This window comes from Peromyscus californicus, unplaced genomic scaffold (assembly GCF_007827085.1).
Source record: "Peromyscus californicus insignis strain IS unplaced genomic scaffold, ASM782708v3 Scaffold_6__1_contigs__length_162567912, whole genome shotgun sequence".
Lineage (NCBI taxonomy): Eukaryota > Metazoa > Chordata > Mammalia > Rodentia > Cricetidae > Peromyscus > Peromyscus californicus.
Window position 1 is genome coordinate 54754957 of NW_026294584.1, and position 27404 is coordinate 54782360.

The following is a 27404-nucleotide window of genomic DNA, read 5'->3' on the forward strand; positions in this document are numbered from 1 at the left end:
TTAGAAATGGTAGATCTCCTCTCCATCCCCCTCACCAAGGTCTAGTCCAAGATTCAAATGTCCCAGGGTATTTCGACGGAGAATTTCCCAGCCACGGTGGCTACTGCTGCTTAGGGATGTAGTCCTAGACAGAGGAGGTGTTTGGAGGACCACAGAGCCTCTAGCTAAAGTCCCAGTCTCAGTCACAGAAGGCTGTTTCTCAGATAGCTGCTCTTGCACCTCCTCCTTGTCTGAAGATTTGAAAGCTTCCACATAGCGAAGTACTCGGTAAGGATTCTGGTCATGGTGGTACTCGACCCTGGGAGGAAACAGAAAGGACTCATGATAGCTGAGGAAGGTGGGTCATAGAGAGAAGCAGAGGTGAACATGGAGGAAATGGGATATTAGGAAATAGAAGGAGGGACCAGAACTAAAGCAAGAAGAGCATCTAGAATGGAGGGGCCAGAAGAGAATGGAGTGAAAGTTCATCTGATAATGAGGTGAGAGAAATAGGAAGTCAACTATGAGAGTAATGGAATGCAGGCTGTGCTGTATGTGGCAACATGAGAGAAAAAAATAAAGAGATCTGCGTGTCATGAGGTTTCCAGTATCCAATTCAAGGCGTACCAGTGAGGGGTGAGGAGAGCCAGGTCAGGGGATAAGGGTTGTCCATGAAGGAAGAAGCTAGAGTCAAGGCCAAAGTATATTGGAAATGAGGATAAGGAAGTAACATGAGTAGACACAAGTAAAAAAAGAAAAATGGACAACCCATATCCACACCTGAGCATTTACATGTCTGTACGCATACCATTTCACACACCACTACCCTGTAGTAAACACAGCTGGCTATTGTTTTCTAACCCCCCCACTGACACTTCACCTCCCCCACTCTCCCAACAACAGACTAATGCAATCCCATGACATTTCCTGGTTGCTCACCATCTCAGAGATTCCACCTGCAGGTTTCACGTACAAACTGTCACTCACCGTAAGAACCAGCGGTCCCCCAGGCCGTACTCGCAACCACAGATACCGGATCGAGGCCATAGGAAACGAGGCATTTTCCTCTCCAGCATCACTGTGGTGGCCACAACCTGGAAGGAGATGAGGTAGCAAAAGATCTGAGAAAGAGCCACAAAGGACAGAGAGACACCAAGGCCACCGAAAAAGGAAACAAAAACCAATCTGTTCAAGGAAGACCCTGGAGGCCAGTGGTAAGAGCCACCATTCATCCACATCTAAGGTTGCCCCAGAACCATGCTAACCTGGTTATCTCATCAAAACAGGACAGAGGATATTTTTAAATAGAACAATGAGTTCTATATTATTATTCATATTCACAAAAAGTGAGTCATTCAAAACTAATGTGATTTCCTTCCTACCTCCAGTAAGAAAGCTCAGACCAATGGCATTGACTTAAATAAAATTATCAAATAGAATCTGTATGATGTCAGAAGCGAAACAAGGTAGCTCCAGTTCAGGGACTTCCTAACAAATTAAAAATCCATATCTTAAGAAGGAAAACGTTTGATTAACGTCTGTGTACTTGGCAAGGAAGTTCCTAGTAGTATGTCCCCTGTTCTGTCCTTTGTCCTGACCTCATTAGTTGGCTAGATGAAACAGACATCAAGCTTATCAAATGTGCCTATGACACAAGACTGGGAGGGATACGTAATACGTGTGGAGTGACCAAAGCAATATAAAATGATTTCACCGAAGCGGAATGCCTCTCTAAAGTCAGCAACACAAAGAACTAACAGAACAAAATGAGAAGTGTTGTTACCTTACTTTTAAGGAATTTAGCTCATTCATGTAACAAAGATCCAAGGGTGATGGTTGATTGTGAGTTTAGAGTGGCCACTTGTACATCTGGTTGACAAACTGACTCCATTGCATATGTTACTGACAGTAAGTAGTGTTTCTTCCATAAGAAGAATAAGAAGGGGCTGGAGAGATGGCTCAGAGGTTAAGAGCACTGACTGTTCTTCCAGAGGTCCTGAGTTCAATTCCCAGCAACCACATGGTGGCTCACAACCATCTGTAATGAGATCTGGTGCCCTCTTCTGGCCTGCAGGCATACATGCAGGCAGAACACTGTATGCATAATAAATAAATAAATATTTTTTAAAAAAAAAAAGAAGAAGAAGAAGCCTCTTCTGGGACTTTACCGCTCCCACCACATCAGGAACTATTCTAGTATCACACGGACTTGAGTAGAGTGTGCAGTCCAGATGGGTTGGGGACAGGAGATTATTGATGAAGGAGCTGTCAATTCCTAACATAGCCAGCTCTCTGTGACACGTCTTTCTATGCTCCCTCATTGTCTTGTCTTCTCTTGGTCCCTTCATTGTACCAGGTTCTCTCCCACCTTCCTTCCAATCATTTTGTTCTCTTCTCCTGGATAGCTAGCCCTCTTTCCTCTGAAATGAGTCCTCATGGTTATTCTTCATTTAGCCTTCCCTTGACCCTTTCACTCTGGCAACAGAGCCTATCTTTTTTTTTTTTTTCTAGATTACGATCTAACCACTTTCAGACACTTGGTTAGAGCAGATGGGGCTGCACAGTTAGTTGGTTCTTCCTAACAGACTGGAGAAGAGGGGACCTCACCTTCTTACTGCCACTTCGGCCTCCACTATCCAGCACTTGACCTTGTCTTAAGTTCAAAAATAAGCCTTTCACCTAAACTTTGTTAGAGTCCTATGGAACTTAGAATGAATTGTCTGGGGTCAAACATGCTTTTAATCTTATTTTTTGAGATATAAAGAATTCAACCCCTAGCCTTGGACATACTAGGTATAATAGTTTGAATGTAATCATCCCCTATAAGTTCATAGGGACTGGCATTATTCAGAGATGTGGCTTTGTTTGAGCAGATATGGCCTTGTTGGAAGAAGTATGTCACTGTGGGGGTGGGCTTTTAAGTTTCCTTTGCTCAAGTGTCACTTAGTGTAACATTCAGATCACTTCCTGTTGTCTGTGGGTTAAGATATAAGACTCTCAGCTCCTTCTCTAGCACCATGTCTGCCCGCACACCACCATGCTGCATCATGATGATACAGGAGTAAACCTCTGAAAACGTAAGCCAACCCAGTGAAATGTTTTTCCTTTATAAGAGTTGCTATGGTCATGGCAACCTTCACAACTCTTCACAGCAATAGAAACCTTAAGACACTAGGCAAGCAAGGTACTATGCAGCTACATCTCCAGCCCAAAGGCATTCTTTTAAAGTCTGCATTGTTGGACAATGTCAGAAGAATCAGAGGGTGCAACTGTAATGGGACCAATAGAATTGTGAAAAAAAGTATACCCTGCCCCTATTCTCTCAGGTGCCTTCAGCTTCTTAGAAGCTGTCAGCATGGGGTGGTTTATCTTAGAAGAGAGAGTCAGGCTGAATGGGTAGAACAGGGAAACTGATGGGATGTGTAAGGTAAAGACTGGATTCTAGACAGATATCCAAATCTAGTTTGATGTTTTAAACTTCCCAGTTATGAGGATCAGTTCATCCACCTCCAACTCCTTACAAAAAGCTGTTTGGGTTTGGTTTATTTCTCTCTGTGGTCACACACCCTTCATTGATATAAACCCTGACTTGTACCTGCTCCACTATTCTCTTCAGCTAGCTAGTCCTACCCATCTTTAGTGTCTCTCTTAAACATTTCTCCCTTGATAAAAGCATTTCCTAGCTTTCTACTTTAATTCCTCAGTTGCATCTCTTCTTAGCATGGCGTACTTCTCTGCAGCAATTTTGCTTCTATGAGTTTTCAGCTTCCTCTGAAGCGATTTACTTAGTATCTCTCTTTTCCAGAGCTTGGCACTTCAGCTGGAGGACCTCCTATGTCTGTGATGTCTGTGTTTGTGTCCCAGCTCCTAGACACTTCCCTGCATATAACAGGCTTTTGAGGAGTATTGCCACATACACACTATATAATTATCTGAAGGGTAAGCATTGGTTATATTCAAATATTTATATAGTACTCATGTGGAAAGATATGTGCTCTCTGATACATAGGAGGAAAAGTCTGAAGTTGAAGAGTAGAATTACAGCAACATAGGGTTTAGTTCACTGTAGTATGGATGCTTCTGATAATAAACTTTTCCCAATATGGAAAACTCCTATTCTCTGAAACCTTACTCAAATCTACAAAATAATAAGGTCATAATTAGACTAAAGAATATACTGAATGACTCTCACACAGATACATAATTATGCCGGAAAGCAGCTCAATTACTTATGAGTCTTTGGAACGTAGCTCGTAACTCTAGTATTTGATTAGCTTATTGTGATACAAAGAAAAGATATAATAGGGATTTAGGGATTTATTGAATCTAATAGAAGAGAAACTCTAAATTTATAAACTGCATTATATAAAAACAAAATATTCTTGTTCTCTGTGGATTCAGACTCCCGGATCCACGTTTTACCTGTAGTAACTACCCCAACTGCATGCTTAGACCCTCCACTCCATCAACACATGCTTCAGGTTTGTATAACTGAAACAATAGCCTCACAGGGCTGTCCTGGGACTCCACTAAGAGTGGTTCACAATGAACACATCCTGCCATAACGTTTCCCTTCAGTTCCTGCCCCTTGGCAAGAGCAACACAAATGGACTCACCTGTGCTCTCCAGAGCTCATCCCTCTCCTGGGCCACTCGCCAGTGAGTGTCCCCCATCATGGCAATGAACAAGTTGAGCATGAGCAGGGTGGCGATGATGGCGAAAGCAGAATAGGTGAGGTTGTACATGAAGGGCAGATCCACGCTGTAGTTGGCAGGGCCATCGATGTTGGTGAGGAAAAGTTCAAAGGTGCTGAACAGTGCTGTGGGGTAGTCGGAGAATTCCCCCAGACTGTCTGGGTTCTCTGTCTGGAAAATGATACAGAAGGCTGCTCCGCCCAGGAAGATGCAGATGGGGAATGAAATTGTCACAATAAGTATGGACATAGTTACCATTAGTTCTATTTCTGATCTATATATCTCCATCAGCTTATACACAAGTACATATGACTGTGTGTCTACAATACAGTTACCTTAGAACTGGCTAAACCTAAGAATCCCGACTAAGTTCACTGTTTTGGGTAATGATAACACTCAGCCGTTTATCACAAAGAATTGTATGTGTGCACATATGCACAATAAGTTGCCTAACAGATTGTTACCTTTTGGAAAACCAAATGTTTGAAAGATAAGTCATTAAAAGAATGTATTGAATCTCCTATGACTTTGAAGAGCAGAGCACATGATAAGGCTAAAAGAAGAGCACTTTTTAATCTTCAAGACTTCCAGAAAACCACCCATCACTCTAGGTGAGCTTTGATCATCATGGAAAAGCTGTCTCACTGGTGTGCACCCTACCACATGGCAGGCTATTCTGGATCCCTACAACAGCACAGGGCCCTTTAAATGGCTTCTTTCTGTCTGGTACTGAAATATGTCACAAGGTGGTCCCAAGAGCATACAAAAGAGTCTATATGAAACACTTGCTTCTTTAAGTAAAATCACAAGGGCAGGGTGATCATTTAGGGGATCAGAGATGTAGGACATCTTCAGGAAATAACTGCTGTTCTCTTAATTGCAGTCTGTATATGGGTAAGCAATTTATGGGCAAGCAAATTTAGGGTAGGGAGAAGGAAGAGAACTTGCATCGGGCCTCACAGGATAGAGTACTCCATGCAGACTGCCAGTTTGATCCTTTCACACTTAAGGTCCTAGTATATATATTTTTTAATCTATCATTTTGTGGGGAATCTCATTGAACAGAGAAACTTCTAGAGATAGTGATAGGGTTCTGTAATGATGGGGCAGGGTTCTTCAGAGATCATTTTTCTTGTGCATCCTCTTCTCTAATGGGTGACCAGTTACAGACACAGAAGACTGAGTTAGAATTGCAAGTTTTTCATGAATCAGACCTGGGCCTTCTTCCTATGAGTGCAAACTCTTTTGTGCCTGCCAGTGCTCCCCCAATTTTCTCAGCTGGCTTCTCCTTCCTGTGCTGGACTTTCTCTGCTTCTTGGCACTCCCATTGCACCTGCTTGTCTCCATTCTCTCGGTCTCTCATCACAGCTCTTCTTTGTCTGCATTCTCTGCCATGTCTCGGGCTCTCCGAACTCTCATTATGTACCTCCTTTCTATAATCCTTCCCTTTTCTCCACACTTTAAATGACTACATATAGAAAGAGGGCACTTTCTGTTCTATTGCATGCCTTCTATTTATTCTTCTGAACTGTAAACATAGCAGAGTTCAACATGGCCTTGACCCTATTTGCCAAGATAGTATTTAAAGTATCTACAACTCTTCAGTGTTCGATGTCTCTCTTTCTCCAGTAGTCCTTTAAGGAGCTTGTGGCACAGTTAGCAAAAATGAATCTTGATGGCTCAGAACTCCTGATTCTACCTTCCAGGCCAACCTGGATGGTTCCTTTCTATGGACTAAGGTGTGTTTTTAGACTCAATTTCCAATAGAAAATGAAAACGAAAAAACCAAGTGAAAGTGTGAACTGAGACGAGAGTCATCTTACTGAAGATCTGCCTCTAACAGTCTAGAAGTAGTGCTGTTACCTGAGGCAAATCCTAGGATGACCATAGCCATCAGCCAGCAGAAGCGTAGTAGGTCTCCAAAAATCATCTACAGGAAACAAAGAAGAGGAAGAAAGATGGGGTGACTCTTTCTCCACTGTCTCTGAGCAGCTGTTGCTAACAGATCTGAATGTCCCCATGATGCCTCCAACTCGGCTCTGAATAGCATTCCTCTTTTCGGCTTTCCCCACTTATGAAGGTCCTGTATCCTAATCAGAGGGAGGTTTGGGAAAGCACTGACCTTCTGAATCATGATTGTGAAGGGGCCCAGCATCTGGAATCCTCGGGCAAAGTACATGACACTACACCAGCCCAGCACCAGGGCCATGGATATGGGCACCGCCTCCCCATTCACATTGGTAAGCCTCATCACCATGGTCACCAGCACAAGGGAGGCATAGGTGATGCTGGAGTGAGAGCAAAAAGCAAAAAGTGAGGTATGAGCTGGGAATATTCTGGATCTACTGTAACATGATAGTGACTTGACTAGCCCCTATGGTGATATTTTATTTATGCTGAAATGTGATTTTATTTGTATATTAATAAATAAAGTTGCCTGGGGGTCAGAGCTAATAGCAAGCCATAGCAGAAGCCGGGCAGTGGTGGCACACGCCTTTAATCCAATCACATGGCAGGCATAGTCTGTGTGTTCAAGGACATAGCCAGCTTGGAGATACACGCCTTTAATCTCAACACCAACCATAGAGACCTGGAGGTCTGAATAGACAGGTAGTGATGAGGAGGTCATGTGGTTGGGTTTACAACCAATGAGAAGGCAGAACAGAAAGTCAATAAAAGACAAACACACAGGAAGTAGGTCTCTTTCTCAGGGGAAGGACGCCAGCAGCAATGGGTGGTAAGAAGGTGGTCTCAGCTTTTGGCTACTGCTCACTGACCTCTGGGACTTTTAACTCTGTATTTGGCTCTGTGTTTCTTATTTAATAAAACCGTTTAGAAATACATCTACATTTGGCACCCAACATGGGGTTCGAACCCACGACCCTGAGATTAAGAGTCTCATGTTCTACCGACTGAGCTAGCCAGGCTCAGTCCATTTAGAATTACCCACCATTCAGGCTAAGTCTTAACAGATAAAACATAAATCCAAAAATTCGAATCCACTGGGCAGAAATCTCTGGAGTGTCACCTCCAGGTCATATCCAGGTCTTAGCAAAGGAACTGTATACCTATAAGAGTCTAGTAAGTGAAATCAGGGCCTGAAAGAAGAAGACACTCACATGATGACATGGAATGGTCCCCCAAGAACTGTCTGTCCAAAGTAGCGAGAGGCACCAACTCTGAAGATGTCTGGGATCTAGGGAAAGATGATAAAGCAAAAAGAAAATATAGACTGCAGTTAAATAGGGGACCTAGGTAGATTGCTTTATCCCAGACTCCCCTGCTCCTCACCTCTAGAAGTAGAATAGCCACAGCCCCAATGACTGTCACCAGCTCCCCCACCAGCCGGATATCATCCTGGTAAGTCACATATGCTTCCTACAAAAGGAAATCAGAACAAGAAATATTTCTTAATGTGAGGAGTTGTAACCTTTGGTGCCTACTGTCTAAAGCTGTCAAGTTGTGTCCAAGAGAAGGAAAAGCTCTTTTTATCACTATCAACGTCACCCCACTGTAACTTCCACTCTTGCTAATTCTGGGACCAGGACGTGAGTTTACGTGTCCAAGGTTTCCTTATAATGTTATATGCTAATGACTTGATCTAGTCTGTGGCAATGCTACCTCCTTTGTACATGTTGTGAGTAACAATTTCCATATGTATTGAGCAACTGAGACAACATTTCAAAGCACCAAAATGACCAAATAAAATACTGCGCACGGTGGTACATGCCTGCAATCCAGAGACTGAGACAAAACAACAGAGCACAAACGCAAGACCAGCTTGGACTACATAGTGAAACCTTGTTTAATGAAATGACAGAAGAAAACAAACAAAACAACAAAGCATGCCAAAAGGGTAAGAGAGATTAGGACATGGTGATGGTGGTCTCTGCCATAGAACGAATCCAACTGCTCCAATCTCACTGTGACTTCCACTCACTTTTAACATATTGTAAGCATATCTCAGAATTCAGGGCCACTATGGGCCCAAAACTTACTAGCTCTAATGAGACCTTGAAGCATTGAAGACATTTGATCATAAGGCTTCTCATCTGGAAGAGGAAAACTCTAATGCTTATTTCCTGTAGATAGTGTAAAGGTCACAGTAGGTGTTGCCTTTGGAGTGTACTTTAAACCATAAAAAGCCCTAGAAATATTTATTGTAGTTTTACTGATTTGGTAATACAGAGTAGGGTAGAAATGGGCCTAGATATGGATTTTGGTTTTCTGGAAAGAACCTGATTATCCTGAGAAGTCAAGATATTCCTGGGGTCAAGGTGGGTTGAAGGCCATCCTATTTCAAGAGCATGCAGACTTGATAATGGAATTCTTCATGCATGATCCTTACCTACTGAGAATCCATGACCTCATTTGAATGAATGCAAGAAAGTTTTTCGACTGCTTTTTTTGGGGGGAAAATTCATGTACAGACAATTTCAGCATGGAATTATACATCTGAGTTGAGCAAGTTAAAGCAATGTTGGGCCTGCCCCAGAGTTCTTTGTTTGCTGGTAACTTGGTTTGTTTGCTTATTTTATCCTCAGCCCTTGCAACTATTTGAATTCACTTTCTTCTCCACTGAAATTCAGTTCACAGAACATGTCCTTTTACTATCAATTGCGTCTATTGCAACTATCTCTTACAACATACCACGTCAATTCATTTTTAGACAGTGGGTAAGTGGACACATAAACAATAAACACATTAACTTTAGAAATAACTTTAAATGCAGAAATTAGACAAGTGAATCTGCTCTTGTACAAATTTTGTCAAATTTCCTTTTGAAATTTTGTATCTTGGTGAATGGGTCTAGACCAGTGGTTCTTAACCTTCCTAATGCTGTGACCCTTAATATAATTCCTCGTATTGTGGTGACCTCCAACCATAAAATTATTTTCATTGTAATTTTGCTACTGCTATGAATTGTAATGTAAATATCTGATATACAGGATGGTCTTATGTGACCCCTGTGAAAGGGTCATTTGATCCCCTAAAGGGGTCATGACCCACAGTTTGAGAACCACTGGCCTAGGCAATGCCATCAACTTTTGCTTGTTTCTGTTAAGAAGAGATGCCCAACCAAGAATGGCAGTAAAAGCTTGTAATCCCAGCAACCGAGAGGTGGAGGCTGAAGGATTGTGAGTTCAAGGCCAAATTCCAGCAACGGAGAGGTGAATTGGGGAGAGTTGGGAGCTCAAGCCCATTGTTTGACTATGTAATAAATCTGAGTCCAGCACGGACAACCTGAGACCTTGTTTTGAAAGAAAGGGAGCAGGAGGTTGTGAGCACTTCGCTCAAGACAGAAGATGGCACAGAGCTATGAAGATCAGGCACTCCTAGAGGCCAATGAAGCAATGACAGCATCTATGGGCTTGCTTTAAATGAAAAACAAGAAACTTGTAGGCAAAACAGGTGACCGGATCTCCCTTGCTGGGGCTCCCCACCCAACTCCATCAGCCCTTCTTTTCCCATTCAGCAGATTCCTTTACACGGAGACATTCCCCTGCACAAATTCACCAGTCAGATAGGCATCCAGAAACTGCAAACTTTTGCTTATAAGCTGCAGGCATGATATGGCTGCCCTTTTCCCAGAGTCCCCTCCCTTAAATCAGGCTACAGAATACGGGTCTTCTGTGAGTCCGCTTCTTCCTGTTCTTCAAGACCAGTAAACAAAGGGGTTTTGTTGTCTTCCAAAAAACTCTATTATTCTCTCTCTCTCTCTCTCTCTCTCTCTCTCTCTCTCTCTCTCTCTCTGAAATGTGTCATAATAATAATTGTTTTAGGCACTTAAAGCATTGGCCTTTGATTGAAGAGTTTCATACAGACGAAATTCTTTTTATTTAGAACATTTATTTTTATGGCCTTAAGAAAATGGTAGTGCTTTAAAAATGCAGAGACCTTAGATTTCAATGATACATCTCCGATTTCTCAGGAAGTGATGAGACATCACTCTTTACTCTTAACTATCATTACTCTTAACTAACTATCCTAGGCTTCCCTAGAATTAAACTCAGACAAATAATGAATTTGCTTTTTTATGTTTCAGAATTTTATTCTTTAGGGATTGTACTCCAGATGTTCTGCCTAAATTAAGCATCTAATTCATAGTTCTTTAGATTTGTGGTTCTTAAAAAAAAGGCTGGGGATCAAGGTTGTGTTTGGTAAACTGTTTAAGCTACACAGTCACTCAGTCTCAACTCCTGTTTGTTCAGCCTCCCTGTTCTTTCGATGCCTCGTTTTCTTTCATTTCACAGGACCTCATGCCTTCAGGCAAACACAGTGCTGTCCATCATCTTCTTCAACCTGCATCCCTGTATTCCACTCTCCTCCAAGCTTTGAGACTACTCTGCTGTGGGATGTTCTGTATGGCAAATGTGTTGCTGATTAGTCAATAAATAAAACACTGATTGGCCATTGGCTAGGCAGGAAGTGTAGGCGGGACAAGGAGGAGAATAAAGCTGGGAAGTGGAAGGCTGAGTCAGAGAGACACTGCCAGCCGCCACGATGAGAAACAGCATATGAAGATGCCGGTAAGCCACGAGCTACATGGCAAGGTATAAATTTATAGAAATGGATTAATCTAAGCTGTAAGAAGAGTTAGCAAGAAGCCTGCCACGGCCACACAGTTTGTAACCAATATAAGTCTCTGTGTTTACTTGGTCGGGTCTGAGCGGCTGTGGGACTGGCAGGTGAGAGAGATTTGCCCTGACTGTGGGCCAGGCAGGAAAACTCTAGCAACACTACTCTTTTGGAAATGTGAACATTATCACATGACTTCTCTTTCATGCCTTTCCTAGCTGTCCAGTGCCTTCAGGCTAAAAACACAGATGGTATGAGAGAATGTTCCCTAAATACTTACCAGAGTAGAAAGTCACTACATAGTGTCTGGACAGGATTAACAAACGGACTTAAAAGCAGGGGATCCTCTGAGAAAGGGTAAAACCTGGTTGATCCCCCTGGAATGAGACATGAATGGGGAAGAGTGGCAGGCCAGGACGTAGCTGCTATTTTGTTTGATTTGATTCTTTTTGTTTGTTATTTTTGTTTTTGTTTTCTGAGACAAGGTCTTACCATGGTAGCCCTTGGCTGGCCAGGAACACATTGTGTAGACTGGGTTAGTCTCAAATTCACAGTGGTCCTTCTGCCTCTACCTCCTGGATGTTAAAATTCCAGGTGTGGTTGCCGTCACACCCAGCACTGTTGTTTGATTTTCAAAATCGTGTGTAAGTGTTCTTTTAATTAAAAGTGTCCATTGCGAGAGAAGAATCAAATGTAAATCCTAGATTGACTAACATGATTTACCAAACTCACTACTCTATCCTCTGTCTTGTGTTCTTATGCTGTGTGTGGACTAATGACATGCCAACAGTGCCCTGTTAACCAGGCCTTAAAACAGGATTTACTCTTCCCTTAAGAAACCTCTGACACCACATCTGTCTACTTCACCCTTCCTTGTGCTTCAGGATTCAGGTCAGGCCAACATTCGTATGGGTTTTTTTCAATGCCCTTCTGCAGTGAGCTCAGATGTGTCCCCTGTGGGCACCTGGTGCTGCTCTGATTATAGACCTCAGCTAGGGCACCGAAGTGTCTGTGTTCCCCACATCTCTTAGAGTGCCCTGAGGACATTAGCATCTTACTTCTATTTTTTATTCACAGTTTACAACATTGTGAGAAAGTATTCATTTAGCAAGAAAGGCAAGAAGGAAGAGGGGCTGTGGAAACAGCAGAGAAACAGCGTTCCCTGGAAGCTGCAGGCTGAAGAGGGAATTAAATCAGTAAATGGGGATAGAGAAATCTACTTGGAAGCAGACCAATTGAAAAGATGGTACCTGACTGGGTTCTTCTGAGACTACCAGAGTCCTTGCTCAAGGTCATCTGAAACATAAAAGACACTGCACTCCACTCCTCTAAAAATAAGTATTTCCCACAAATAACCAGAATTTAATGCATTTCCACATGGCTTAGAATTTTAGCAATTGTTAACAGCCTGGGAGCTGTGATAACCTGGGACTTAATTGTCAGTAACCAGATCCCTTGTCCCTCACACCCCATTGACAAGCTGTCCTAATGAGCTGACTTTTCTGGATAAAATGCTCAGGAGAGGGCATAGCAGAGCTTGAGCCACCAATGAGCTGGAAGGGCTTCACATACACCGTGTGGAGAAAGATGAACAGTAATGATCGTCCCAGAGCACAGGAACAGGTTGAAAATCCCAGTTCATACTTTTGATTTTCTCCTCCCACATCAGACCTACAAAGGGCCCCACTGGCAGTTAATGGAGGATTTCTCTGATTTTCTAAATTGAGCAGAGCTTCCTGAACAGGACTGTCAAGTGTTAATCGGCAAGTGTTTACCACAACACAAAGGCAAAGTAGGATCCCAGGACAGTTTATGTCAACTCAACTCATCGTTTTTCTTTAAGAAGGCCTATAGGTTTCCATGGCTTGTATCCTGAAGTAAGGGCTGCTGGCCTTAGGAGAGTAGGGTCCTGTTCCCAGGAAATGTCACCCACTCAGAGTTTATCACCCAGTCTCTGTATTTTCTCAGGAAGGTTGATTGGTAAATTTTCTCTCTCTTCCAAGAAGTCATTAGGTAACAGTGACCACTCCTTTGTGAGTTGTTCTTGTAAATGTTTTGCCCCCTACCTCCACTACATTTGTTTTACTTTGTTCTGATATGCTTCAATTTGTCATTTAATGTAGGATTTCACTATATAGCTCAGGCTGACCCAGAACTCACAATCTTGGCTCACCACAGCAAGTGCCGGCCAACATCCTTTCCCTTTGCCCTTTGTCCACTTCCTAGAACCTCTGGTCAACTTCTTTCATCTTCAGCTCTGCATTTCAACTATGTGAAACAGTGCAATTCACTGAGAAATTTAAATTGTAAAACAGCAGTATGTGTGTCTAAGGAACTACAGAAATTAGCCCCAGAAGATTAAGATCCATTTCAATAGTTTGATCAGAGAATAGGGGCACTCAGGATGATGAAGACTCCATGTAACACAAAAAATTCCACCCAACATATAGTCTTCTTGCCCTGCATTCCACACATCTTCACAAAATCCTGTAGTGTACCTGAGCACCTCCAGAGAGGGCTTTGAGATCAATAACCCTCTCATCTTCCAAGTGTTCTGGGAACACTGAATAAAACTGATTTCTATGTTGGTTTAAGAACAACTACCCATTCCCAAAGAAGTATGATTTACTCTATATCTAATAGGCTAGCTAATTACATAAATCAAAGTGATGATTATGAAAAGTGGAGAACAAACAGAGAGTAGCTCAGAAGCTGGGAGTGGGAGCTATTCCATATCTGATAGGATGTGCTCACCTTTACAAGTATTTCTATATAAAAGGTGAGGGTGGTGGACCTGGGCTAGTTCAAAGCCTAGAGACACTGATTTCTCGTGTGATGCATCTACAATGAAAAAAGACTACGATATAGCATATGACTCTGGAGACAGAAATTGCCTATTTCTGCAGTTATAATTCACAGATCTAAGATGATGGACACCTGAAGCCTACTAACACCTACACTGCCTTTGCCAAGCAAATGTCTCTGTCAAAGTGCTTAGTATCTTTTGGATTTGTAGCCACCACTGTTTCAATGGTGCTCATTTTATTTATGAGTAAGAGGAACATTAAATGATAAAATGCTTTGCTGTATAAAAAGTGATCTCCAAAATCACATCATCCATACCCGGTAGCTTATGAAAAATGTAACATCATGATTCTATCCCAACTTTACTGCCAGAAACTTCAGGCGAGCTTAACAGGGTCTCCAAAGCTTGACAAGTGTGTGCAGGGTACACATCTAAGCACTTGGTAGAAGTTATTTTTATCTCCCAGGATACCTGTTTCTCTTCTTTCCTTCCTTGGCTCTAATTGGGATGCTTGTTCCTCAGGGAGCTGATTAGAAGCCTTGAACAAGGGATTGTACAGAATTGGAGATCAGATGGCTTTTCAAAGGGCTATGTGTCTAGGGTTGTCTGGAGCTTAAGATAGAGAAGGGCATGTGGAATCATCACATTGACTATGCCAAATCAATGATTTAAAATAGATAGGAAACCATGTATAATTCCTAAAATTGTCCTCCCCCCTCATTCTCCACATTCATCACAAAGAAATGATGATTTTACCTTCATTAAATCTGATGCCAGCTCTTCCTCACCACCTCCCTATGAAATCACTATGCCAATTCACCATTTTCTCTTGCTTAGTAAACTATAATAGGCACCTGATTGGTATCTCCATAGTTTCTTAGTCATTTCTAGTCTGTTTTGTATCCTGGTACACTGTTTGGCATGAGGATTTTTATTAATGCTCATCATTACATCCAGCTGGGGTAGGAAAAGGCTATAATTGTAGCACTCAGAAGTCTGAGACAGGAGGACTGCCAAGAGTTTGAGGTATACCTAGCCTGTGTAGAGAGAAGCAGGGCACTCTGGCAGAGTTATTTTCATATTTAAAATTCCAAGCATCCTGCACATTTGAAGATGAAGATTAACCCCAAATATGTCCTGAAACACCCTGTACACATTGGGGAAGATCTGCCTTCACAGCTTCGTCTATAGCACCTTGCTCAGTTCTCTGTGTCTTAATCAGTCTTATTTCCCAGACACTGAAAAGACTTTCCCTGCCTTAGGCTCTGTGTATATGTGTTCCCCTTGCCCAAAATTCTCTTTTCATTTTGACCTAAGCTCAGAGCACAAGATTCTTTATAATCCTTTTCTGTCCCACAAAGGAACCAGGCTCCTGCTATGTGCTATCTTAACAATGTGCCTTTTTTTTTTTTACTTGGGGTAAAATTTTAGTGATAAGAAACTTTTAATCAAACATATTTATATGCCAGTTTGGTTAATGTACATCAATCTATAAATTCTTAAGAAAGAATACTGTCAATATTGTGTTTTGCTCAGACCATGGTTGTTGAATTTCTAGTACCCACACTAGTGTTTAGCATTATTTATTTCATGAATGAAGTATTTAAGTAGTTCTAAGAAAAGGAAACAACAGCAAAGAGGAACTTGACAAAATCTTTTCTAAGAGACAGAAGGGATAGGTAGATAGATAGATAGATAGATAGATAGATAGATAGATAGATAGATAAGCAGACAGACAGGCAGACAGACAGATAGATGATAGATAGACAGACAGATGATAGATAGATGATAGATAGATAGATAGATAGATAGATAGATAGATAGATAGATAGATAGGCAGATAGATGGATAGATGGGTGATAGATAATCTTGCTATATAGTCCTGGCTAGAATGGTACTCTGCATATAAAATCAAGCAAGCCACTTGAGTGCTAGGAAATGGGCATGCAAAAATAACTGTAACCATGCCCAGATGTAATGATGGGTGTTAGTCAATACTCTCATGACGAATAGTACACTAAAGACCAAAGTGACCCTGTGACTGGGAAGTTAAAAACAAACTTCCAGGATGGAATCTGATAGTTCTCAATTCTACCTGAATATTAGTCACTTGAGTTTCTTTAAAAGACCAAGGCCAGGCCTCTACTTCATAAGTTCTGAAGTTGTAGGTCTGGCTTGTAGCACGAGGACTTGTTTTTTTACTAGCTTCCCAAGCCTGTCACACGTAATCTTGTTTACAATACACAGATCTAGAAAGTGACAAGATTGACTAGTAGTCACTCAACTATTTAATTTCAGTTAGTATTAAAATCCAAGAAGCCAAGCTGCCAAGCCTTGAACTTCTCAATTATTTGAACTCTGTGGCTGAACAATAAAGCACATGGTCATTCTGACACCCCCAAATCTTAGTGGAACTAAATTAGCTCTATGTAAAATCCCACACATGAGGCTAGAATGTTTCATTAAGGTCTTGAAGCCCAGTAGTTTCCATAGACCCTAAAAGATCCACAAAGGTAGTCTCAGGGTGACTGAGAGCCCTGTGTTCCCAGCACTATTAGCGTCATTGACTATTAAGTATTCATGTATTTGAGCAAAAGCTCCCTGAGGTAACTAATTGATCAACAATTGAATTCAAGTCTAGACAGCATATTTTTATACCTTTGTATTTCTGAGGCTTTCAAGTAATACATAAGTAGAAAAAAGAGAATTTCATATTGTTCAAGGAATTTGGTGCAATGTGAAAGCAGAATATTCCAAATTATGGTGATAAATTCTCACGTTATTCAAATTGACTTAGAAACAGAACATTCTTGAAACTCTGCGCCAAGGCTTAAAGATTAACAGCAAAGAGTAGGCACCATTCATTGATGTACAATTGCTATCTAAATCCCTTATTGCTGTATCCTTGACCTTCTTACTCCTTGCCCCATTGCCAAGAAAAGAATATTTAATAAGTCTTCCATTTTGTCCAGAATGACTGACTTAAGCAAAAAGAAAAAGAGTAAAGATGTTGAGGAGGAAGGAAGAAGGAACAAGGGAAAAGAAAGAAGGATGGCTGCGGCACTTAGCTATAATTGTGCTATTTTCAGTCCAGAGGCAAAGGAAAGAGATCGTTCAAACATAATTTAGACTACCCGAGTCAAAGAAATGTGTTTATGCATAATTCATCCTGCCCCAATGAGAAGGACATGTGAGACTTAGTCGTACTTAATGACTCAGCATCACTGAAGTGTAGGTAGGGCGGAACCTCATGTGAATCGCCAGTGTGTAATCTCTGTATTAGTGTGAGACAAAGGTTGGGGAAGAGTACATGGGAGGACACAGGGCCAGAGATAATGGGAAAGCCTATCTACTCTGTTTGTTCATGGTTATATTTTCTCCATTACTAGTCACTTGCTTCAACCTCCTAATTACCATTAGTGTCACTCTCTTTTCCTAAATGTCTCTTTGTTTCTATTTCATCAGAACTTTCATGGCCAGATGGAGGCAAGGGAAAAATGTTCCTCTGAGAACCTGTATCTAGCTCTGATATTCTGGCAGTATCATCATTTACTTTGTGCTTTGTGATAAAATAATCTCTCTCCTCCCTCCTCCACTCTTCCTGCATCGTCCACTCTTCCTCCCTCTCCCTCTCTCTCTGATCTATTCTCTGTCTATCACTCTTTCTCTCCTCTCCTCTCTTCTCTCTCAGAATGAGTTTTACAGTTGAATAATACAGCATATTAAAATCAAATTAATTATACATGTATCATATATATGATACGTAGTACATATATATATAGTAAGACCGTAAATGTAACTCATTTATTTTATATATCATATGCTCTGTATATATACAAACACAAATTTGTCTCTCCATATATATGTATGTGTCTATACATATGTGTGTATTGTGTATATACATAAAAAAGAGATAAGTAGATGATATAGAAAAAGAGAAAATATAAAAAAAATAGAAATAAGAAAGCTAGAGTGTCTTCACTTGGTTTGGGGTTCTTGTCCCTGTTTGTGTATTACTTTTATCTAACCCAACAAATTCAATGTTTTGCTTCTTGATTACATGAAATTTATCTTCTCTTTGGGACAAAATCACTCCTTTTCTTACCTGGGCTAAACTCTTCATATGGTCTCTGTACAGACCAGTGGTCCTCAACTTTCCTAATGCTGTGACCCTTTAATACAGTTCCTCATATTGTGGTGACCCCCCAATCATAAAATTATTTTGTTGCTACTTAATAACTGTAATTTTGCTACTGTTATGAATTGTAATGTAGAGATTTGATATTCAAGATATCTGCTGATATGTGACCCCTGTGAAAGCGTCATTCTACCAAGAATCACTGGTGTAGACCATAATCTCCAGCATCCAGCTCTTACTCAGCTTGCACAATTCTTTCTTTTCTTTTTTCCTTTTGTCCGATCTCTTTATCCTTTGCAGACTGTTTTAAGATACCAGGACAAAAATTTCAGGGTTTCATAAATAAACCACCCAAATGGTATTCTACTGGTTGACCACATCTGTCCAAAGCTACTCATCAGAATCTATGCATTTTGTTACAACAAAAGGAGAGTTTTCTCTATTTGGCATCATTTTTAATCTATTCCACACCTTTGTTTTTTCTATCTTTACCTCCTCAGACCTCTTCATGACACCATAGAATGGCAAGTGCTGTATAGGTGATTTGTACTCAACTGCTGTCCCTTCTGAGCATCTTTCTACAGAGTCTCCAACAGAGATCTAGACAACCCACTATGAAGTGGAACTCCTTGGTAAATTACATGGAATTGCACAAATGTGTAAAGTTGGTAACACCAAACACTTATTAGAAAAGTTTTTTTTTTGTGAGAAAATTTGTGGCTCCTTGGACAAACACTTTTACTGATGAGGCTCCATCTGTGGCCCCTATCTCCTGTCTAATTCCGACATTAGTGACAAGGTGCTGGCAACTTCCTGGGCCCGTGGACAGTGTCTTTTTTTGGGAAGCATACATATGGTCTCTAACACCATCACCCCATGCCACCATTCCCTGTCATCCTGCTGTAGAAGAATTACCTGTAGTGTTTTCTGTTCCATGATGGTGTTATCTCGAGAATGTGTTCGGTTGGTGTCACGGAACTTGAGCGGGCGGTAGACACAGCATGTGGTGAAGCAGATCATGTAAAAGATGTACAGAGCACCCAGGAGGCAGAAGTAAGGCTGCCCATACTTCTTCCACTTCAGGCTCACCAGCTCTTTCACTGGGGTCTGTTCTAGAATTTGGCGAGCCTGTCAGAAAGAGTACAGGGCAGAATGAACAACACGGTGAGCAGCGCTGAGTTTTGAACGGCCTTCCAGATGACAGGGCATCAGCCGGTCACTCATCTCTTTGACACGCAACTAGCAATTTCCATCATATGCTAGGTTTTGCACTAGTGCTATGGAGAAAGTGTTTACAGCAGTGAACACAATGCGTACAGCAACAGTGAGGCTATAATAGATGACTAGTGGCCAGGTGACTGAAGGGACAGGTAGGCAAGACCATCCCACAAATAGCAGCAGTCACTAGGAAAAGAAGGCCTGAGAAGCCACTGCCCTTTTGTGGGTAAGATGTGCTTGGGACTAGGAGAGCATCTGTTGAGATTAGTGGATAGAAATTGCTTGGGAGAAATAAACAATAACAAAGATCACTGTGCAGATGTGCTGCATACATCACAGTAGGGAGTTTGATTTTTTTCTAAATGTAATAGAAAGCAATTGGGAATTCCAAGCATTGGTCCAATTTGCATTAGAAGTATGGTTAGACTGGCAAAAAGCAGAAGACGACGGTAGGATGTGGCAATAGTTAAAGCCAGATGGGATGGTGCTTGGAGAGAAGCAAACAGCAAGGTGCAAACGAGAGAAGATCATGGGTGGGATGAAGCATCTGAAAAACCAGGAAGAGGCAAATGCCAAGTAAAGCAGAAAGGCTTCGGCAGAAAAAATAAACCAATTTCCTTGAGGGTGGAGGGAAGAAGAAAGACAGTTTCCAGATATGCTCAACAATCCGGGCAGGAAGTTGAAGGAGCCCCCAACCAGAGAATCGATTTCTGCCATGAAACAGAAAAATCTTGTTCTTCAGATAAAACTAAGAGTGACAACTGCAAGAAATATAAGCAGGAGCAAGACAGGGGGTGTTAAGGAAAAGCAGCTGGTCCAGGCTGTGTGAAACCATAGGAGAAGCTGGTCTAGGCTGTGTGAAGCCCACAGGAGAATGCAGGCTGTTAATACCTGATATCAAAGAGTGGGGGGAGGTGTCAAAGGATCTTCACAGTCGGTGAGGGTCTATAGTCCTAAGAAAACCTGCTCAAACTTTAGGTGTTTCAGAATTGTTCCAGAACCATACAAAGGGGCTGTTCATTTTTTCTTCTGCTCATTAGTTGTAATAACCTTTCATGATTTGTGTCTCTATAAGGGTTCTTAGGAAATTGTCATAGAGCAGATGTCAACAGAAACTCAGTTTTACCACTATCTGTAGGTTCCCGAAGACAGAGGCCTTTTCTCCACTCTAGACCCTTCCTTTCAGTCTGTTCAGTCCACTATGTCTCAACTGTCTTTGCGTTGTTCCATCTCAGGAAAGTTTGATGCAAAACTCAAGATTTTGTTGTTGTTTGTCCGGGGCTTCTTGTTTGTTTTCTTCTTCCCAGTGACACATAACTCCCCCTAGAGGCCCCAGGGGGACGGTACACTTCCTCTCTGAGGGCTCTTTCAACTTCCTGCTCTGGGTTGTCAAGCATGTCTAGAAACTCTTCCTCTCTCCACCCTCAAAGGTAAAAAAAAAAAAATTCCTGCCTATGGCTCATCCCTCCTGTTTTATTTTGAATCTGCCTCTTCCCAGTTTTTCAGCTGCCTCATTGTCTCGTCCATTGCCTCCTCTCCTCTTTCCTGCTATAGATGTATTTCATCACATACATGCCGAATGGCTCCCACCTCCATTTTGCGGTCCCTGTGCACAGTGTGCCCCGCCCCCCGCCATCATGGAACAAATCAAACTCTACTGCAATTTATGAGAACATCAAATCCAAACTGAAGAAATTGGCTGAAAAGATACGTACTTTTGCCCCTCTCTGTCCCTTCGGTCCCTTGTGTATTGTCTGGGACAAAGCAGGTACTTAATACACTAAATGCTGGATGGGAGGAAGGGAGGGAGGGAGAGAGGAAAGGGAAGTACAAGCTAGAAAATTCTTCATCCGAAAGGTTAAAATAAGATAAATAAGCAGAGAGAGTAGAGTCCAACAGGGGGAAAGTGGTCTCAGAAGATGAATGTTGGATGATGTTTGTACCTATGGAAGCTATTTTCTCCTACAGACGGTTCCCTATCTATTGTAAAGTGTGAAGTATCTTGGGATCAGAGTGTCTCAGCAGATGGAAAAGCAAGCAATGCCTCAACATGTGCTTCTCACATGAAGGTTCTGGACCTGTATGACATCTATACCTCTTTCTTCTTGGAGGAAACCACAAGCTCCAGGAAGGACAACTCCTCGCCCCAGGAATCAATCTCTGTGATGTCATAGAGGGAAGATGTTAGTGGCCCACAGGACCACTGGATATGCTTCCGTTTCTGCATCAGGTGTTGAAACATCTGGTGGAGCAAGCAAAGATTTGAATAGTGAGTGTCTTAGCAGATGGTCTAGAGAACACCTATGGACCATGTCAGTTACCCATGCTAGTGATGGGGTAGGAAGGGAAAGGTCATTAAAGACACCTTAGGGCGTGGGTCTCACCACAGTGTTGCCTTCCACCCCAGCCAGCTTGAAGGGGGTGAGTCCCTGGTTGTTGGGCACAAGTTCCAGGGACTTCAGGTGGTCTCCCCCATCATAGGACAGTAACAGGTTGTACATCTGGCAGGCAAAGGTTTTGTTGGGCTGCAAGATGAGTATGTGCAGTACTGTGTTTCCTGGGGAAGACAGAGGTTGCCATCAGGTTCCCTGATGACTCACTCCCCATCCCAGTGTTCTTTCTCTCTCTCTCTCTCTCTCTCTCTCTCTCTCTCTCTGTCACACACACACACACACACACACACACACACACACACACACACAGCATCCAGTACTTTCTCTCATTCCCATCTTACCCAGGGAGTCCTGGGCCCGGATGTCAGCTCCATGTTCAATGAGCAGCCTAACAATCTCCTCGCTGCCCACACAGGCAGCAAAGGACAAAGGGTGCTCTCCTGTGGACACAAAGAGATATGTGACAGGAGACAGCAGGATCAGAAGAGAGGGACTTTTGCCCTCCACCCCAACAATTGCCTCCTCCTTCCCTATCTCAGCTTGTGGCTTGGGATCACTTGCCCAGCGAAACCCAAGGCAACAATGCCGCAAAGTGTTGTGGAGGGAGTTGGCCTCTGGTTGTAAGACCTAGAAGGACTGCCCCTCCCACCTTCTCAAAAGATGGAACCAAGGAAAGGCTCTTCTTTAGCCTCCCCTCCCTTTGCCCAGCCCAGCTCTCCACCTGCCCTTTCTCTGAGCCTGGCCCTGGAACTCACCATAGTAGATGAGGTTGTGGGGACTGCGGTGGAAGGCGGAGCCTGTAGCTCTGGCGGAGACACTGGCCCCTCTGGCAAGCAGGACTCGGACCAAGTTCACATTCTGGTTCATGACTGCGATATGTAGTGCAGTCTGACCTGGCCCAGAGAGAGCTGTGAGTCACAGTTCTGTCTAGGGCACAACACACCAGAGCCTTTTACAGAAGTTCCCTGAGAGCTTGTCACACATACTTCTGTTGTAGACTACAGAGGAGTCAGGGACCAAGGACAGTTAATCCCTCAGCCTCCTGGATCAGTGTCTCTATCCTTCATTTATTGAGGGGTTGCTATACATATAATCAGTCTAGTGTTGCAGGGAGAATGGGGGGAGGAGAGAGAGAGAGAGAGAGAGAGAGAGAGAGAGAGAGAGAGAGAGAGAGAGAGAGAGAGAACTATGAACTATGGAGTTAATGGCCTGAGGGATTCTAAGAAAACTAAAGAGAAAGATGAAAAGACTAAGAGGGAGCCATGGAGGCTAAAAGCAAAGATCTAGGATCTTGTATTTATCCCAACTCATGAGGAACCTCCACAACTTCCCTGAGCCCATCCTACACAGGTACATTTTAGAAATGGTAGACCACCCACCTACATCTGTTTCAGCTTTGAATTGTTGTGAAGCCTCCTCACCTACAAATGGCTCACACAATGTGGACTCTGTGACCAGGTATGGAGCAGCCTCCATCAGCATTACAGCAGCATCCAGGTTGTCATAGAGGGCTGCTACATGAAGCGCTGTCTCCCCGAGGGCTCCTGGAATGAAACAAGGCAAGAATACCAAACACTTGCCAATCTCTCTCAGGAAAGAGGCTCTTGGCCCCAGAAGCACCTCAGCAGCCTCTCCAGGCAGCCCTTTCCAAAGCCACCTCTATCCCTCTACTCCTGATCTTACCTCTTTGTCGAAAGTCACAGTTCTGGTCAAGCTGAAGTTTCTTAAGTGTACACAGATCATTTTCCTTGGCTGCTCTGAGTAGTGGAGACTCCCTAATACTGGAGGAAGATAAGTAGAAGTCCATTATGGACCATCACAGAGAAGCCATGATCAGAGGAGGCAGAGCCATTCCCTTATATGGTCACAACTCTCACAGTGTACAGAAATCAACTTTGTCACTCTGGAGTTCTTTGTTGGACTCCAGGGATGAGAGGACAATAGGGTAAGAGCTTATTTCCAGGCTGCTCTGACTTTCGTTGTGGTTCCTCTAACTTCAATTCCTCCCAGAAAGTGAAGACTTGTATGTGGCCTACATCTTAGCTGAAGTTGATAAATAAACAGGACAGTTCTTCATGTTGTTGAAGATATTGGACTTAGGACACAGCTCTCAGATTATTCAAGCTGGGTTTAACCTGAAAGCCTCCTGCTATGGTCTAATCTTCCCTAGTACCAGAAGGTATCATGCAAGCTGCCAAGGGACAAAAGCAGTCAATAGTCCTATCCAGCTGTGACATCTATGAACAGCAACATTGACCAGCATGGCAAGATATCCCTAAAGGTGTAATTGTGACATGCCTATCTTTCAGTAACCAGAAACTGTCTAATTAAACTTAAGTTCCAATGAACAGGAAGGAAGTCATGTCTGGTACTAGAAACATAGGCAGCTACATAGGGCTCATGAGATCATGGATCTTAGAAGAAAACCTACTACCACCATTTTGCTAGACCAGAATAATTCTTAACAACTTTCTAATACTTATCCTTACACCCACAGGTAAGTATAGCTGTCAACTCTCGTTAAAGAAGACTTTTCTTACAGCAAATAGAGACTGTCACAGAAAACCACAACTGGACACGATGCACAGGTCAGCAGAACATAGGGATACAAGCCCAATGAATACATCTTCAACACAACTCCTGCTCAGAACCATAGCAGAAGAGAAGACAACAGATTGTAAGAACCAGAGGACCAGAAAGTCTGCTGTGAGACTGTGTCTCCGACAAATGGCTGTCTAACGAGACCTCAACAGTTGCAGTCTCAATAGACACGTTAACTTGGAGTAGAGAAAAATATCAGAGCCTTATCCCTAGACAAAGAACTATGGGCAATTAATGACTGCTGAGAGGAAGAAGCAGCCTGTCCCAGAGATAAGCTCCACAAATATTTGTTTAATACAACCTGGTTAACCTGAAATCATTTACACACAAACAATGAAAGTGTACTCAGCAAGCTGTATTCGTATTTTTGCAAATATGTGTGTGCTTGTGTGTGTGTGTGTGTGTGTGTAAAACAATAATAATCAAAGAAAAAGAGGCCATTAATTTGAGGGGAGGGTGACTTGAGAAAGGCTGGAGGGAGGAGAGGGAAGAGAAAGAGTGAAGTGATTACATTTTAATGAAAAACATACTAAATAAAAATAATTAATAAATTAATTATAAGTAAAACATAAGGGACAGTTCCTGAGGAAGGAGAGTCTGGGGCCTGCAGTGGATTTCAAAGTATCCTTGTAGAAAATTTAAAAAGGACCCCAGGCAGGCCTAGTGAACTTCATCTAAGCCACATAAGTATGTCAGGAGCCTGAAAGGCAGACAAGGGGACATTTCTGTCAGTCCCCCAGGTTCCCAGGCCAGCTAGACCTACTCTCCGTAGCCAAGGGGAGTTTGGTGACCAGACACTGAAGGACTTGGACTAGCCTTAGACCTTTCAAATTCTGGGAAATCCTTCACCTAGATTTAATGGCTGTTGAAAGCTGAGCTCTGGATTCCTGCGTCGGTCCCCACTCATGTTCTCACCACTACTTTGGGTTATTTAAATGCACTTCTCAGCTGGGAATAGAGTGTTGGGGGTGCCCATAGGCCATGCCTTCCTCCTGTACTTAAACCTTAGACCTGAGACTCTGGATCCTTGTTTTCACTCAAAGAGGAATGAGCAGTGGGATTCTCAGCTGGGAATAGAGTGTTTGGGGTGCCCATAGGCCATGCCTTCCTTCTGTACTTAAACCTTAGACCTAAGACTCTGGATATTTTGTTTTCACCCAAAGAGGAATGAGCAGTGCAATTCTCAGCTGCCTGAGATGGTCCCACAAATGCCCCTAGGCTAATCTTTGCTTTTGACTTTGCCTGAATATACATGGAATAGGAGATAAAGCCGGCTGATCCCAATCTTCCTAGACAACATATTTTAGGCTCTAGAGGAAAACATGGGTTGGGCAATTCGGGACGGGGGGTCGTAGGGAAAGCAGGGGAGACAGACTGCTGGCTATTTCTCCTTGATGTCTCTCAGTCCCTGATTCTTCTTTTCTAGTGTCTCCAGGAAAAAGGAACTTCATAGTTAAAGAATCGTTTTATCCTGCATAATGCTCTATAAGGAGAGACTTACAGAGCCAGAGGTCAGACCCTACCCTAGCTCACCTAAGTTCTTGGTCCCAGTTGAGCCTTGTGGCCCTGACCAGCCCAGAGTGTCTAGGTGGATTCCTGAGTTTACCCTTTGTCTCAAGGCTGCTGTATAAAGAAAGCTCTGTCCATCCTAACCCTTGATCCCACTGCACCTTTCCTGAGGAAAGGTCCAGAAGTCAAATGAACTCAAAGATTTCCCTAGTCTCACTCTAGTTCAAGGAACAGAGAAGCCAAAGTTCCCATTGCACAACTTAGCGAGAAGCTCTGTACATAAGCAGAGTACCTGTGGAAGGACTCGGTAAGAAAGGTAAATGCAAGACTCCATGTTCACGATCATCAAAACTTTCAAGACGGGGCAAACTGGACACTGAGCCAAGCATGAGGCTCTTCTGAAGTGCTGGCAGGCATTCTTTGTCAGCTCATTCCGTGTTCTAGCCAGCTCTTAAGGGGAAGCAAATCCCACAAATACCAATGCAGAAGCTCACCTGAGGGAGGATCTCTGGTCCCTTGCTGGACAGCTTTTCCTACTTCTGGACCTCGGAGCTCATTCCTGGAATGATCTATCTGGAGATGGATCAGCAACCCTGGACTAAGGGCCTTCAGTTATCTCCCTGATCTCTGGCAAGCCTGACACATTAAAAGGTAGAATTGAACTCAGCACACCAATCTCACCTGAGATGCCTTGCTCGGCTGGCCACCTCCAGGCATAACACAAATAAACCCTTCCTCCCCCTCTCCCAGACAATCAGCTTTCATTCTTCCTGATGACAACTCCTTCATCATTCTGTCATCAATTCCTCTAAACAAAGGCTACTTCAAAACCTGTAAGATTTGATTTCTTCCCCACAAAACCTGCTCCTAGCAACCTTCTCTTGCTTGGCTTCCCCACCAATCCTTCTGTCTTCTTCAGCTTTTGCATCCATATTCAAGATCTCTCTCTCTATATATATATAATGCCATATTTTCTATTGCCACTACCATGGGCTAGCTGGAGTATTATGCCAGCTAGCCTGGAAGGGGTAAATAATAGGCAAGGGTCTGACACTGAGTTTGAGTGCTTTCTCAGGGGAACAGGCTGTGTACCAAAGGACTCAAGAATCTATGGTGGTTGGGTACCCTCAGGAGCCTACCTCTTCTGTTGTAGCATGTGAAGCTGATCCAAGTGCTGATCCCAGTCTTGTTCTCTGACCCACCAGCTGAGAAGTTTCTGGAGTTGGATCCAAGGCCTTTTTGCCCCCATGTCTTCTTGCAAGCACTTGCAACTTGTGCAAGTCTGATGGAAGGAGCCAGTCAAGGATGACAGCAGCTGAAGAGGCTAGTCTGCTGGGTGAAGACCTAGGTCGATATATCTCCTAGGTAGCTGTCGGGTGTGAGTGTGTTGCATGTGCACTGAAGAATTAGCTACCTTCTGGGAGAAGGGGAGGAGACCTTCACATAGTTGAGCCTGGGGGCACAAAGCAGCCTGGAGTAGGGAGGGG

General features: G+C 42.9%; 1 protein-coding gene across 1 annotated transcript; it reads right to left on the reverse strand.

The window, feature by feature from the left end:
* Positions 1–27166, reverse strand: LOC128099489 (transient receptor potential cation channel subfamily V member 5). Its single transcript, XM_052721436.1, has 15 exons — positions 27057–27166; positions 23491–23588; positions 23229–23351; positions 22563–22700; positions 22149–22247; positions 21799–21971; positions 21510–21656; positions 19112–19324; positions 7965–8051; positions 7793–7869; positions 6796–6961; positions 6537–6603; positions 4596–4864; positions 967–1073; positions 1–298 (listed from the first exon to the last, which is right to left on the reverse strand). The coding sequence occupies exons 1-15, from the start codon at positions 27164–27166 to the stop codon at positions 1–3; spliced, it is 2172 nt and encodes a 723-aa protein (XP_052577396.1).
* Between the last annotated feature and the right edge of the window lie 238 nt (positions 27167–27404).

Bases quoted from the DNA above. Each gene is read 5' to 3' on its own strand.
- LOC128099489 (XM_052721436.1), bottom strand. From the start codon at position 27,166: ATGGGGGCAAAAAGGCCTTGGATCCAACTCCAGAAACTTCTCAGCTGG. The intron at 23,352-23,490 runs GTAAGATCAGGA...GTTTCATTCCAG, and splicing joins CTGTGACTTTCGACAAAGAG to GAGCCCTCGGGGAGACAGCG. The intron at 6,604-6,795 runs GTCAGTGCTTTC...TGTTTCCTGTAG, and splicing joins TCACAATCATGATTCAGAAG to ATGATTTTTGGAGACCTACT.